The sequence below is a fragment of the Leuciscus leuciscus genome (genome assembly GCF_965113295.1).
Source record: "Leuciscus leuciscus genome assembly, chromosome: 15".
In the NCBI taxonomy this organism is placed as follows: Eukaryota; Metazoa; Chordata; class Actinopteri; order Cypriniformes; family Leuciscidae; genus Leuciscus; species Leuciscus leuciscus.
In genome coordinates, this window is record NC_138739.1 from 24212600 (window position 1) to 24228978 (window position 16379).

Below are 16379 nucleotides of genomic sequence, written 5' to 3' on the forward strand. Positions count from 1 at the left end.
ACTGATTCCTAACTAAAGTGTTTGTTTGCACCTTGTCTGTCAAAAGTGTATTAATGATCAATACTTGTTTTTTCTCTCACAGCAAATAAAATAATATGTATAATGATGTTTAGCCTAATGGAACATTATACAAATATGCAATTAGATTAAATTACACATTGTGCACATATTACACACTCTTTTCATTTTACAAAAGCGTGCCAATACATTAGGCTTTTTTGCCACCTTGTGGGCAATTGAAAAATTACCAGTCTTATTTTTATTTATTTTTTTTCAAATGTTTTTTTCCAGCGATATAAACACTATACATGATAATAATGCAGGTTTCAATTTAGATATAATAAAATTATATCAATAAGTTATGACAACATATGTTTTTACATTGCTTTAACTCATCAAAATAAGTTAAGCAGTTTAAAAAAAATGATTAGTTATACAAGATTCAACTTTTTTGTCAGTTTAATATAATTTCAGTTGAAATTACTTTACTAATTAAAATTTTGTTATATATTACACATTAAAATATGACAATATTTAAATAAAAAAATATAGTAATATTTTTATTAAGGTAGATATTTTGATTTTATGTATATATATATATATATATATACATACAGTATTCGCGTATATAGTTTTTATTATTTAAATATTTCATATTTTAGTGTATATATAAAATATATGAACTCATAAAAATTCCATATATATATATATATATATATAGCCTATATACAATTATTATAATAAATAATAATAACATATATCTTACATATATATATATATATATATTACAATATGTATTACAATTATTATTTGCTGTTTTTATTTATATATTATATTATATTACCTTTTATTTTAATGCACAAGACAACTGAAGTAGATTTTAAAAGTAGTTTCCACTATCCCATTGAGACAAGAAGATCTACATGGCCTTTAACAGAGTGAGATATCAGGAAACACACGTTCATGGTTAAACCCAATCATGTAGGAGATGCGTCATGGGAAATCCTGCACTGCCGAGCCAAAATAAAGGTTTCAGAAACCTTCACTAGTATTTTTTAATTTTTTTGAAGAGCTGATGTTTTGCATTGTTTACTGCTAATCCCGACCGGTGGATCTTTAATTATAATAAAAAAAGAAACAAGCCAAGTTCTAAATAAGTGCACATAACCCTATCCCACTACATCAAGACAAAAGCCTTTGCAGTTCGAAATGTTTCCGACCACATTCAGGCACACCCACGCATCTGGGTCACCACAGGGGCACACGCAGAGATTCTGGAGGTGAGCACTGACGTGTCTCCCGAGGAACACCCGTGTCGGCCTTCTTTAGGTCTAAACGACTGGTGACTGGTGTGTGTGTGTGTGTGTGTGTGTGTGTGTGTGTGTGTGTGTAGAGAGAGTGGGCGCATTAACGTATGTGTGTGACATAAACAGGAAGCTGCTTGGATCAGCTCAATTTATTAACTGCTTCCAGATTGAGGCGCTTTTTAAGTTGTTAGCTTGCTTATATAAAGTTGATGGCAATCATACGTTAAAATGGGTAGTAATATATGTAAATATTAAAGTCACCATAGGGAAGTCTTTAAGTGCCGACTTTAAATATCGGCACTTAGATATATTATATATATATCTAAGTAATATTATATCTATAATTCTATGTAAATGTATTGATATTTTATACTTACATTTTACATGGTGAAATCATTTCAATGCTTTTGTTGCCTTTGCTTCATAGGCTTTGCTTGCATAACTTTTGTGTTACCTTAAGAAAATTGGCATTAGTTTGCAAAAACATTTCTCTCGCAAAAGTAATATAGTTTCCTCCCAAAATTGTGAGAGCAAATGCGAGAAAACACGAAAGCACTGAATAACAATTTTTCCTTTGCTTTTCTTCTCCATTAACATGTTTATGTTAACTTATTACAAAGTGAAGAGAAAAATTCGTGAACTACATTTTTCCAGTTTGGTCTTTATTTGTAGGACGATTTCACAAAGACAAGACACGAAAGAGTTAAACACGACAGATGTGCATAGAAAAAGACACAACAGACTAGCATAGCCAACTAACAAAACACCTTCATGTGTGAAGAAAAAAAGTTTGCGAACTTTTTTACGGAAAAAATCACAGTCACAATGTAACAGTTAACGTTTACCGAGATACACAATACTGTATGCTGAGAATTAAGGCCTGTTCACCCCAAGGACAATAACTATAACAATTAAGATATACTTCTAAAAATATTTCGAAATATAAAAGAATAGCAGAGTTCACACCACAGCTATAACGATAACGGCACAGAGAAACGATATCGTTGGAATCACTTTCAGAACTATTTTCTTCCCCAGCTGAAGAACAATAAAAACAATGACAGCCAATCAGAATCCACCAGACTTAAAGAACTCTAGAATTTAAAGTGGCAGACGACAAAACTGCAGCATGCGCTTAAAATAAACAGATCGATATCGTCCGCTGGTGTGGATGCTAATATAGTTATCGATATATTTATAGTTATCGTTTTTGGTGTGAATGGGCCTTGCTGGTTTCTGGTAACAAATACAGAACACAATTTTTTCTAGTACTAACATCTAAAGTGACGCAATCACAAAAACGCGCAATGCTAATTCTACATATTCAGTATTCTTTTACAAAATACACATTAAGTTCATCCTCACTGACAAACCGATACGAACAGATGAATGTCATCATTTAACTTTAAAATGATCAACTAATCTAAGGACTACACAACCGTTTTCTACGAAACTTCAGTTGGGGAGCGCTTCTGTTGAATAACGAATAGTTTAAATAAAAATAGTTTACGAATAAGACATGCAATCAAATAAACGAACGCAGATTATGTACAAAAAGATGCACAGTCACAAATACGCTCTTAGACAATTTCTCTGTGTAAACCGACTGCAAGACGTTCATGTTTTTTTGTTTGTTATATTATTAGAAATAAAAATAATTTTTAAAAACTAAAAATCTAAATAAATTGATCTCTGGGCATTTACAGTTCTTAAGGCCACACAGTTTCAGTACTATATCCACTGAGCAAACAAAACACAGGTTTTATTCAGAGGCTGAAGATGTTATCTGGAGTCCTCTGGTTCTGATTTGATGGTCTTCTTGTCCAGAAGCCTGAGCTCTTTTTGAGACCCGTTTTCTGAAATAAAAAGGCAATGGATTACAATCAAAGACTTGAGATATACAAAGATGGTGCACTCATATTACTATGAACAGGAGAAAGTGCAATGGCGGAATAAGTCCCGCCTTCTAAATAAAAGAGCCAATCGCCAATTGGTAAAGTCACTGAGTCACTTTAGATGCCTTCAGAAGCTGGTCTAATCTGAAAAATGCATTTTTTGTCATGATTTGAGCGTTTAGAATTAAAATTTATGAGACAATTGTCAGATTTAATTGGTGATTTCAAATCGTTTCAAGGCGTTTCAAATATGGCCGGTGAGTGAAATGACAGTCACAGTTAATTTGTTTAATATGTATCAATTGGTTAGCTTGCTTGCATAAAGTTAAACGGCTATGAAGAAATGTGTGGAATCGAGATTCAAGATGATTATGTAAAAAAAAAAAAAAAAAAAAAAAAAGTTCAAAGTTCTAGAATGAGGCATTAGTCAAATCAAGCAAAATAATAAATATTTAGCTAAATGATACTTAATTCTTACCAAAATACCAAATATTTCTCAACATTAATGATAAAACTTTAATGCATTAACTAACAATGAGCAATATATTTGCTACAGTATTTATTAATCTCTTTTTTACGTTAGTTTATAAAAATACAAATGTTAATTTTTAGTTCATTTTAGCTCAGGTTCATTAACTATTACCATATATATGTATGTGTATATATATATATATATATATATACAACTTTTGATTTTAATAAAGTATTAGTAAATGTTGAAATAACTGAGATTTAATAAATCCTTTAGTATTTTTCATTGTTACTTCATGATAACAAATACATTTAACTAATGTCAACTTACTGTAAGTGTTAACAAAATAAATAATAAAAATACTGCAGAGACAACAACAGTACTAGGTGGAAACTTTTGCACTATAAAATGATCCCTGAACCCCGAATTCATTTAGATTTAATTTGTTGGATGTATAGGGAAAGGTTAACTTAATATCTTTTCAAAATAATTTGTAGTTTCTGTAATTTCTGTAGTGCATAAGTGCATAAAAACACCTTCAACCTCACTGCCTCAATTCTCGCATCAGAACAGTTTCAATATGTTGGAATTTTCAGAACATTTCAGCCATTTCCAGTAAACAAAAAGCATATCGTAAGTGTTGACGCCAAATTTAAAGGATGGTACTTTTTACTGTTTCAAATCTATATCACCGAATAGACAGTTGAGGGTAATTAAATGTATTTTTCAAATATTCAGATCAGTTCAAACGACCAGTGTGCTCAGTAAATGACACTGATTGACATCAGGTTCTGCCCACATTGGGGCGGAAGAAAAAACCCAAAACGTCAAAAAGACGAGTAAATCCTCACCCCCTTCCTCACCTACTCGCGGCGCGCTAACGCAGCTTGCACAGGCAGGTAGGAGTTTCAGAGAGAAAGTGCTACCTTCAGAGGACATTTGCATGCAAGAGATTGCATACATTACAAAAAGTTCTCTGAAGCCCCGCTGATACGTGCAGTACGTTGACACATCAGGGTTTAATGGAGCGGTGTAGGTGTCAGTGTGACAGGATGATACTGAGATAAACCTGTGCCAATCCAGGCTACAACATGCATGCAAATACATGGTCCAACAAGACCCATTTTTATTATGTACACCATTTTTGAGTTGGTTCTTTGAAGATTACAGCTCTGCCTAGACAGCATTTGAAGGCTGTTCCAAAAGGTAGGCGGAAACGTTACGCTGCCTTCTGAAATCCCACATTTTGGCCAAATTATAAGGCAGAACCACATGTATCTTTTGTGAATAGTCTGGGAATCCCAGAATGCATTGCGACAAGAGAGAAGCTGCACATGGTGTGTCGCAGGTCTTAGAATTTCTGCTTATTTAGATGATATTATTGAGCTGAATCAGGACATATTGAATGCATAAATAGAAGAACAAAATTACTGATTATATCTGCATATGCCTATCATTTTTTTCCAGATTAGTCACTTAGGAGGTTACATTTCAAATATGATGTTGCTGCTTATGTACACTAAGTTTGGGGCCAGTAAGATTTTTAAAATGTTTTTGAAAGAACTAATTTATGCTCACCAAGGCTGCATTTATTAGATCAAATTGACACATTATCATATTGACACGTTTTCTAATTAAATGTAATTTATTCCTGTGATGCAAAGCTGAATTTTCAGCATCATTACTCCAGTCTTCAGTCACATGACCGTTCAGAAATCATTCTAATATGATGATTTTATGCTTATGATTTTAAATGAATTTTAATGTTTAAAATTCTAGTGCAGCTTAATATTTTTGTGGAAACAATGATACATTTTGTTCAAGATCCTTTGATGAATAGAAAGTTTAAAAACAGCATTCACTTAAAATGGAAATTATTTGTCAAAAAATCTTTACAGTCAATTTTGATCAATTTAATGCATCTTTGCTGAATAAAAGTATTCCTTCCTTCATTTTTTTTAGTTTTTTTTTTTTTTATCTTACTGACCCAACTTTTCAATTGTAGCGTTTGGCAGCACACTAGGTTTTGGAATAGAACTTGGAAAGTTCTTGATGTTACATTAAAAGTTCTTCAAAGAACCTGTAAATAGATGGTTTTCTAAAGAACAAGAAAATAAAAAGTTCTTTGAGGAACTTCGAAAGTTTCTCCTATGACATCAGGCAGAAGAACACTTTTTAGTTCCAATTGGAACGTTCATTTCTCAAAGTAAAGTTAGACAACACAACAAGACAGATACATTTATTATGCGGTATTTTTCTTTTCTAGCTTCACTTAATAGTAATCGCTAGCTCAAAGTTGTGAAGAATCTGTCACTAACCTGTGGCTGCCGTCATTCTCTCTTCAGAGTTCTGCTGGTTATGATGTCGTTCCTCTGCGTTCTGTTTGTGATGTCGCTTCAGCTCATTGGCCAATTGCCTGCCCAGCGGAACATCGGTCAGACGCAAGTTTAGGGGTCTCTCGCCTGCATTTAAGCACAGAAAGGTACGTATACTCAAACCACTGATACGAACAATTGCAACAGTTTCAAAGTAATAGTACGCAAATAAGGAGAAATGTACCGGAGAGATGTGAGAGACTGCTGTTGCAGTTCTGAGCGGTGGGAGCGAGGTATTTCAGTGCCGCTGTTGGAATCCGCCAGTCCAACGATTTCAATCTCTCCTGGATGGCAGCATCACGTAAGAGCTCCACCTGCTTGGCCAGCAGAGAGTCCAGCTGTCCCTACACACACACAAACACTGAATGTGAACTGAACAGGAAAATGTTCACAAAAAAGTTTCAAAAAGGCAACGTTTTCAAACAACTTGAAAGCTAACATTTCAAACAAATATACATTCAAAATAATGTTTCGAACAAAGTAAAAAAAAACGACAAAACAAAACCTAAAACATTCAAACAAACATTGTTTCCAAACATACTGAGGTTCAAATAACTTTAAAACAAACATTTACTAAAAACATTGTTTGAAACAACGAAGTTCAAACAATTCTAAAATAAACATTCAAAGCTCTTTCAAATAATGATTCTGTTGAAAAAAAAGCTTTCTAAAAACAAATTTCAAACAACATTAAAGGTGCAGTATGTAATATTGACAGCTAGTAGTTGAAATGGGTACTAAAGTAAAAAAAAATTCTCCCGCCCCCTCCTTCTCAGACTCGACGCGCTGGTTGCCAGATTGAGAACACGCAACAAAAATGAGCGCAATTAAGGAGACTTACACACTGCAAGTTGATGAGTTGATTTATCCGTATTTTAATATGCCTCTGGATATAGAGCTTTTTAGATGGATGCTGATGCTTTTTAGGTCGGGTAGAATCTGTGATTTCTGACGCAGTTTGTTTGCTGGCTTCCATCGCTATACACAGCGTTTTCCGCCAACTGGCAACCTGGGATGTCGAAATACTATTGGGTAAATTGGCAGTGGGCGGGATCACACAGACCCAAACAAAAACAGACATTCCGACACGGAACTCACATTTCAAAGTAGTTCAACAAGTATGTGAACTTAGAATATTTCCAAAATATCTGCAAACATATTATTTTTGTGCTTTAGTAAAAAAAACTTTAAAAAAATTACATACAGCACCTTTGAAACAAAGTTAAAATAACCTTTCAAAAATGTAAAACTACCTTTCAAACAAAACTTTAAACTCTCAAACATCGTTTCCAAACAGAGTTAAAGCAAGTTTGAAACAAAAGACGTTAAAATGAAAAATGACTTCTTTTTTTTAAATGTAAAAAAAAAGTTCAAACAATGTTGAAACTAACTTTAGTAAACTAACTAAAAGTTTCAAACAAATCATGCAAACGACAGACACCATGTTTTGCGATACATCGCAGACTCAAACTACCTGCAGACTATGTCTGATCGTCTCGTCTCCTTTAGATTTGGCGATTGCGAGCTGCTCTCTCACCGTGTCCTGGCGCGTATGAAGAACGTGAAGGGCCTCCTGTAGATCGTAGACACCGTCCTAAGAGAAAGTGTGAAAAAGTGAAAGGGATGAGCTCTTGGGAAACTTTCATTTAAACTAGCAGACAGGAGTTTTATATATCCATGATTGCTTGATTTATTTGCATCTCTGGTGCAAACATGACATTTACACAAATGAAGAAAGCTGTTAGCACAAACTGAGTCATCACATCTGTAGTCCACAGTGACAGAGGAGGTAAGTCATGCTGCTGGCGAGATGAACCATCCAAATAATCATATTTTACACTTTTGTAGCATCTACCCCCCGCACCCCACCCCACCACACCCCACCACACCAAACCACACACACACACACACTCCACTTATAAATGTCAAAGTTTTTTGGACAAATTTTTTTTTTTTTTTTATGACCATTTTCCCCCTCTCTCTCGCATAATTCAATAATTTATATAACATTTGTTGTACAAATACATACGGCTAAAATATAAGAGTTATAATAAAAGCTAAAGAAAATTTTGTTTTCTTTTTGGGTCTTGGATACATAAAATCCTGCAGAAATTTTTAGTTAATCTTTCCTAAAAAAAAATGTAAAGCTTAAAAGTTCATTAACCTCACATATAAATTATATATTATAGCTAAATAAATATAGTATTTAATTTTTTATTTAAAAGTAGTATTAAAATAATATTATAATTTTTTTTGGAAACCTCAAATCTTAAAGAACAATTTTTGTGTAAATTGTTCATAAAACTGTTTTAAAAGAATAAATCCCACTGACCTCAAATATAAGAGGTACAGTACAGTAAAGCTTAAAACATACAGTTTATATATAAGTATAGTTTATATATAATTTTATTTTTAAATTGAAATTTGCTGATACTTGGCCATAAAATTTGGTTTTAGTATTAGCATTATTATAATTTTTTTCTTTTTAAGTTTTTAGATGCATACAATTATGAAAACAATCCATTGGTCCTTTTTTGAATGTTTTAATCTTGGTGAAAACTTCAAATACATTTAAAAATACTAACGCATAATAAAAAAATTCTGCCATGGCAACGTACCGGTTTGTTTCTCACCAGTATTTATCTTGTTATTCTAACAGATTGTCACCTTTGAACGAATTTTCACTTCGTGTCGCCCCTTGACAACCTCCGCATTTTCCTCTGAGGTCATCACGCATGTGTGTGTGTGTGTGTGTGTGTGTGTGTGTGTGTGTGTGTATATGTGTCCACGTATGACGTTAGACTCAGGCAGAGACAGCCACAGCGATGCGTGGGTAATTCAGTAAGCACCCACAGGATGATGTCAATTATGTGTTTCAGTCCACTGTGTACTTCTCCGCCTGTGTGGATGAATGATTGTGCGTCTGTACTAAGCTTTTCTTTATCCAGAGAACCCAACAAAACAACTTCCGTCAAAAACAAGCTTTTAAAAGTGAGCTAAAATTAATCACATAGAGTTTTAATTTGACGTCTTGAGAGTTTTGTTTGTATTTTGTTGACTTAAAGGCCTCATAGAGATACGAAAACAGCGATATCATTTACTTTTAGATGTTCACCCAGAGGCGCAGAACGTCGCTCATGGGAAAAAGCTGTGAACGCGACATTTCGGAGTGAATCATGACAGTAATTACTCTCCTGAGATTATTAACAGAGAGAGTGCACACACAAACACAGCATTAATTCAAACACAATGGGAAGGCGGCTGGCAATAAATATCATGACAAGAATGCAAAACTAATAAAGAAGTCCCGAGAAACCACCTGGAGCTCGAAATGATTACAAAGCTCAGGCGTCTCATGCAAATAAAGCAATTTGTCGCAGTTGGGTTTATGAATATGAACTGAATCTACAGAACTTGTTTAAACTTACCTCTGATTTGATTCTCTTGGGAGATGGTTCATCTTCATCACCGCAGTGGGACCTAAAAATAATGATTTATTTTCAGTTTCCCACTTATTTTTGCACCATAAACAATCATTGTTTATCAAAAAGATGGTGCTTGTATGAATAAATGAAGACCATGAAAATATATAAAACTAAAAAGCAAAAAAAATTCAAAATCTAATAGGTTTTGTGACTAATAAAATGCTAATATGCTCTAAACAGTTGACTCAAAGGCCCTGTTACACCTGGTATTAAGATGCGTTTTGGTCGATAAAATTTGTCGGCTGAAGACCCAAGTTTGGTTTGAAGATGAATAAACGTACCAAGCACAATGTTCTCTAGTGGTGCAACGGATCATCATTGATCCGTGATCCGTTCGGATCAATATCTTCGGTTCGGCACACACGTGATCCGCGGATTAATTTATGAAAAAAAAAAAAAGTTGTGCGCATGTTCAGTCCACACACAGCGTGGTCATGGCGAGCGGAGGAACGGAGGAGCTTGAACGCCCCGCGTCATATAAATCCCCTGTATGGGAGCATTTTGGCTTCCCTGGAACACGCGTCTATTTCGCTTCAAACGCTCGCTTTATCATTATACGCGCGCGGCGCGTCCTATTCGCTTTGGACGCGCGAAAGGATTCAAGCTGTTCAAGCATCGAACTAGACGCGAATTTGACTCTCTATTCGCGTATGGTGTGAACCATAGACTGTAAAAAATATGAACGCGGCAAAATGAACAGGCTGCGATGTATGCTGGAATGTGTGTGTGTGTGTGTGTGTGTCAGACAGAGAGAGAGCGAGAGAGAGAGAGAGAAAGAGAGAGAGAGAGAGAGAAAGAGAGAGAGGCACGGGCGCGATCGAACAATCACACACACACACACACACACACACACACACACACACACACACACACACACACACACACACACACACGCTGTTTAAAAGCAAAAATTATCTCATCTTTTGGACATTATATTGCATTGGTTTTCATTTCTTGTCCTCAAACAGAGTAATCTGTTTATTTTGAAGTTACACATTCTACATTGATTAAAAAAGAAAATCAAATGTGTTTTTAATGGTAGTATCATTTTATACAGAAATAAATGATTTATAATTCAGATGAGAATAACGTTAAAGTTAATTAAAATTTTAAGGAAACAAATATATTGATCTGAAATATAGCAAATTAATTTTAAATTCATTCAGGTAGCCTACAATTACCAAACATATCTCAAGGTCATTTGAATAAAGGGTGACAGTCTTTCATTATCAACTGTTGTTGTGGACTATATACTGGAGAAGTATTTGTTCTCCATTTGAGTGAGATGTTTTTATGTGGCTAATTGAGCAAAGTGCTTCCATATATTTTATTATTAGTAGTATTAGTTCAAGAATAAAATAAAAATATCGGATTGATATCGGTATCGGCAAATAGCCGATATGCTGCGGCATCGGTATCGTATCGGAAGTGAAAAAGTAGTATCGGGACATCCGTGGAAACACATCAAGCATGGCCACGCATTTGAAGCGACATCACCTCAGTGTTTCACTGACAGGAGCTCAACGTTGCACAATCAGACCGGGCTAAAGCCATCACAAACGCTATCAGTGTGTTTATAGTCACGCTTCATGGAATGAACCCGTCGCACACCCACTGTTGATTTTATATATTTTAATTTAATATTTGAAAAATGTTAATAAACAAAAAGACAAAACTTGTGTTTATTTGTCTTGTCTTTTTTTTTTTTTTTATCCGAAAAATGATCCGATCCGTGACTCTGATCCGAGAAACGATCCGAACCGTGAGTTTTTTGATCCGTTGCACCCCTAATGTTCTCTCACCATTCCTGATTTCTAACACTCAGCAGAAACTAAATCTGCTGTTCCCCGTATGTAAATTGCATACGTTTATTTTGTCCATTAGATCAAAAGAAAAAAACCCATTCAAACCCATAAGATCTGAAAAAGCCCACGCATTTAACCGCCCATAGACCCTCCCCTCGAGGAATTCATGACAGGAGTGATTGAAAGTGGACAAAAGAGAGATTAAAACAGCCATTGTAAACGGGTCTCCCTCGTTTACTTGTGATCCGATCGACCTTAACGCATCATAATATCAGGTGTAGACAGGGCCAATAAGCATTTAAAAATTAATATGGGACAATAGACAAGGTCACAAGGTCGTATGCAAATTTTTGTCCAATAAAATGCTCTTTAGAATGACAATGTCCCTCCCACAATATTCCGGACTTCTATATAAACAAAAGCAAGCCCTTCGATAATGTCAACAAAGGGAAGGGTTATACACTATTTAAAAAATATATTTGTTCTATAGAATCAAATGAAGAATTGAAGAAATTGTGCATTACCTGCTGGCCCTGCGGGTGTATTTGTAGGTAACTTCGCGTGAAATCTGCCTGGCCAACGAGAAAAGCTCGTCTCTTCGGGTGAGCAGCGATAGATCTTTCATGCACAGCTGAGCAGATGCTTCATTCACCGTTAGCTACACATTAAATGAAACAACAATGAAAACATCAAACGTTTAGAATCTTACGGAACAACAATTTCTGTTAATCGGCACAATTATCGTCCGATGCGGCAATCCCAATATCTTAGCATTCACCCCAACCAGAGGAATCAAACCAACCTCGTGCATCGTAAGTTGCCGGCCGTCCCGCCTCTTGGAATCGAACCGCCCATAGATGGCGCTGTATTTCCGAATCTCCACCTCCTTCTGCGGATCGTCTTCGTTCATCTCGCAGATGTGGCCGATCATCTTGCTGAGCTTCTTATTGGCACGCACGTGTTCTTTGACTTCCGTGAGGTCGCTCTTTGGTAACGTTTGGGATAGTCGCTCTACGCACTCCATCACGCACTGGACGGCGGTGGAATCGAGAGTTTCGAGAGCATCATGTGGAGAACACGGGGAACAGGCTCCAGACGGAGATAGGCTGTGCTCGCTCTCGCTTCCCCAGAAACGACTCTCGCTAGCCCCTTGCAGTGGGGAGCAGCCTGGCGTCCCGTCCCTGCTGAGATCCAGCCTTCCAGGACTGGGGCTTGTGGGTAATAACGCCCTGGGAACCGCAAGCTGGTTCTGTTGCCCATTGCTGTGGATGCCCGGGGAACTTTCGGGTAGCTTGTACACCGGTATACTGCAAACGGGAAGAGATGTCAATGGTTGGTTGAAGAGGGAAGGGTTGGTGACCCAATCCCGTAGAGACTTCTGGAGCCTCCGAACATGGAGGGGTTTGGTCGCCATTCCAACAAGGGCCATGATCTCGAGGAACTCTTCCTCGCCAGCCTCGCAGAGCTGCTGCACATCGTCGCCGCCCTGCTGGATGAAGGCTTCGTAGTAGCAGAGCAAGTTTGCCTTCTGCAGGATCCGGTACAGTTGTAGCTCACCCAAGGAGCGTGGCAGGACCACTGACATGGCTACACATGCAAACACATAGAGCAAAACATAGCACTGTCATTCCAAGCTTCTTATCGACAATGTTTGAAGTCAACACGTTATTTATTTCCCGGGAAAGGTCTGTGAACTCTAAGTACGACTGTCACAGTTTGTCTACAGTGGTCATTCATGAAGCCGACGTGTTTCTGTTTGTAACGCCGGTGAAGGCATTTAATGAAGACAACAAGAGCATTTAACCATTGCTTACAGACCATGGTGGGAAGAACAATTATTAAGCTACCCGCAATGGACAAATGACCGCCAAAACAGTTGCAGGGAACATATGCTGCCCAAAGAAATAGAGTTAAACAATGTAACTAATAATTAAGAAAGATAAAAAGTTAAAAAAAAAGATTAATAATTCTGATTTAGCGCACACAGTTCTAACTGGAATAGACCTTAGGGTAGCACAATATGACATTTTTGACAGGAATGAAAACTAAGCTGTGAGGGATAGCAGTATATTGTGTTCAATGGATTGTACTGTTGTTTACCAACATGCCAATTATTTGACTGATGAAACATCTTTCCCAAGAAAAATTTCAGTAGACAAAAGCACCATTAAACCATTTTGAAAGTTGTGCGTTTTGAAAATTAAAAGGCAGGGTAGGAGATTTGTCCCAGAAACATTTTTGTTGTTTCTGGTTGAAAGTCTCTTTACATCCTGATAGCAATCACTTAAGTTAAGTGGTCTAAATATTTATATATATATATATATATATATATATATATATATATATATATATATCATCTGTGGAAGGCGTAAGACCATAAAATATTCATCCAATCATTGCATTCGGACCAAGTGCAATGATTGGACTGTCCATCCTGCCTGTCAACATATGTATTTTCTCTGCTCACCCTGCTGTAAGTCTATCCCTAACAGCCTCGTTTTCATCCAAGTAAAATTCCATGACACCTGCCCTGACTAAGGTCTGTACATAAAATCCAGTCGGATGGTCACATAATGTTTATTCACACAAGTTGCAAACTTTCAATGCATTTGAAGCTCAAACTGGATTTAAAAATCCTGCATCCATAGAGAGCTAGAACTCAATGCAACCTCTATCCTACTCTCAATCAATTAATGACTTCAAATGGAAATTAATAACCAGTGTATCATCTTTTGTTTGTAGTAAGTGGTGAAAAGATGGCTTATTGTTGCTTTTTAACGTTGAATTAACATATTAACATTGAAAAACACTTTACCTTTAAGTAGTTATTTAGCAGATGTTTTCATTCAAAATGAGTTATTATATGCTTATTACAGGTACAATCCACTAACAGGTGCTTTCAAAACAGGTACAAGCACAGCCTGGACCAGATCTTTTATCATAACATCACATTAAAAATGTTGCAAGTAGGCGGTGTCACAAACGTTCATACTGATGCAAACACAACGGTGCATTGCATTATTCTTCACACAAGCATGGACAGGTTCCTGCAAACTCTCCTAAGAAGATCTCAAACTATTGCTTCACATGCACTTGGGAATCTCTAAGAGATCAATGCATGCAAATAAATCGGATACTGAGTTAGCTCAAATATACATGCTTTGACAGTCTAGCCTCCCCATCTGAATGTTTATGTATGAAATGTTTATATTAGTCCTCAGGTTTACGTACCTCTCTTTCGGAGCTGGTGCGCGCGACTGCTCCCGGTGCTCGCCGCTGTCTCGAGGCAGTGCTCCGCCTCTCGCGCAGGAGAGAAAGTGCGTTGAAGACTCATCGGTGCTGTCTCCCTCTCGCGCTGTCTTTCTCTCTCTTGTGCGGGGATATTCCGATGTAAACTGCATAGCTCTCTCACTCCCACGCGACGGCTTGACGCAAATCCTCGCGTGGGCGGCGCTGTGCGCGTGGGACGGAATACCGAGAGAGAGCGAGAGAGAGCTGAGAGAGAGAGAGAAGACCTGAACGGTCACACACACGATGACATATTGAGGAATATTAAGCGGTAATACAGTGTGTGTGTTTTTTCGACACGAACCCACACAGCCTTCAGTACACCATATGAAGGTTTTTTGTGGTGTCCATGTTCGTACATGTAAATAAGGGAAACCTGGGCAGATTGTCGCCCTTTTTACCACAGTTAATTTTTATCATGATATGTTTACTTTTGAAAGTCAGTATCTGTGAAAATAGATGCTTACAAGTTTTGTAACAATTTGTTGTAAATACATGCTTTAAAGTCTGGGCTGCAAAAAAAAAAATTAAAAAAAAATAAAATTAAAAAACGATTAAAATGTGATTGAATATACACGAAGAGAGTTAAATAGCGATTTCTAGCGACTATTGATTCAACGATTTTCAACGAATAGCGATTTAAATGTTGACATTTAAACTCGTAAATAGCACCAACACAACATTTTTATTTTAAGTACTTATTCAATGTAATGACTGCTAGTGTAATGACATTATGTCATTTAATGTGTGACTTTTATTTTATTTTTCATAAACGCATGCTGTAATGTTTACTTGCACGTGTGGTCGGATTTCTGCATTAATGCATTGTGTGACAATTTTTCTTGTCCCCAGACAGTAAACCCCACAGGAAATTCACTCACACTCTATGTGTGCAAAATCCCCCTGAAACCCACCTCAGTAAACTGCTATATAAATGTAAAATGGTCAGAAAGTTTTTTTCTCTCTTGCATCTCAGTAAAATTACAGCTTTAAATAAACACCTAAAATAACACCACAGCAGAATCTACCTATAAAGTTAAATAATGCTTTTTCTTTCTTCCCCCACACTGGCATAAAAAAATAAAACGCACAAGCTGCATATTAAAATGAAATATAATCATAAATCTAAAAGGCTGGATCAGAGGGGCGCATCAGCAGCCTCCCATCTGCCAGAGCATCTTGAGCTATTTTAGGAAGGAGGTTGGGCTCAGCGAACAGCCCCTGGGAGGAAGTGCGTGGTGGTTGCTGTCATCCCCAGTTTTGTGTTAGTCTATTCCTCAAAACAAAAGCTTTTCCAAGTCATTTTACATCTTGTGTGACAAAAAAATGACAAGCGACAGCACCTTGACTGCAATCACGGATCCTTTTACTAGAGTTTTGTAAAGTGTATCTGCTCTCAAGGGAATGTGATGTGATATATACACACACACACAAACACACACACACACACACACACACACACACACACACACACACACACACACACACACACACACACACACACACACACACACACACACACACACACACACACTAACAAATGGGTTAACGTTTTTTCAATGTGGGAAATGTCATTTGAAAAATGTCAAATAGCTTTTGTTGTATATAAACATCCCTATAGTTATTGTGTGTGTGTGTGTGTGTATGTATATATATACATATTTATCGACATGTACACCATGCATGATCTTGTTCCTTTTTATATAGGAAATAGGTGACCTCTAACATAAGCATGAGAAACATAAGGAAAGA

At 36.5% G+C, this 16379-nt stretch overlaps 1 protein-coding gene across 2 annotated transcripts; it reads right to left on the bottom strand.

Moving 5' to 3' along the window:
• Positions 1-1948: 1948 nt before the first annotated feature.
• On the bottom strand, positions 1949-15931 carry nab1a (NGFI-A binding protein 1a (EGR1 binding protein 1)). Of its 2 annotated transcripts, XM_082139670.1 has the most exons (9): positions 14571-15931; positions 12142-12926; positions 11864-11997; positions 9478-9529; positions 7524-7643; positions 6891-7058; positions 6234-6393; positions 5993-6136; positions 1949-3163 (listed from the first exon to the last, which is right to left on the bottom strand). In XM_082139670.1, exons 1-9 carry the CDS (start codon positions 14671-14673, stop codon positions 3090-3092), a joined length of 1740 nt encoding a protein of 579 aa, XP_081995796.1. In that variant the 5' UTR covers positions 14674-15931; the 3' UTR covers positions 1949-3089. The 2 variants fall into 2 exon arrangements, with proteins under 2 accessions (XP_081995796.1, XP_081995797.1); XM_082139671.1 differs by lacking the exon at positions 6891-7058 and having other exon boundaries at positions 14571-15611.
• Positions 15932-16379: the final 448 nt, after the last annotated feature.

What these genes read in the sequence shown, in the direction of transcription:
- nab1a (XM_082139670.1), bottom strand. Translation starts at nt 14,673, where the DNA reads ATGAGTCTTCAACGCACTTTCTCTCCTGCGCGAGAGGCGGAGCACTGC. An exon ending in CCAAGAGAATCAAATCAGAG is followed by an intron (nt 7,644 to 9,477) that starts GTAAGTTTAAAC and finishes ACTTTCTCTTAG; the next exon opens with GACGGTGTCTACGATCTACA. An exon ending in CGATCAGACATAGTCTGCAG is followed by an intron (nt 7,059 to 7,523) that starts GTAGTTTGAGTC and finishes TCGACATCCCAG; the next exon opens with GTTGCCAGTTGGCGGAAAAC.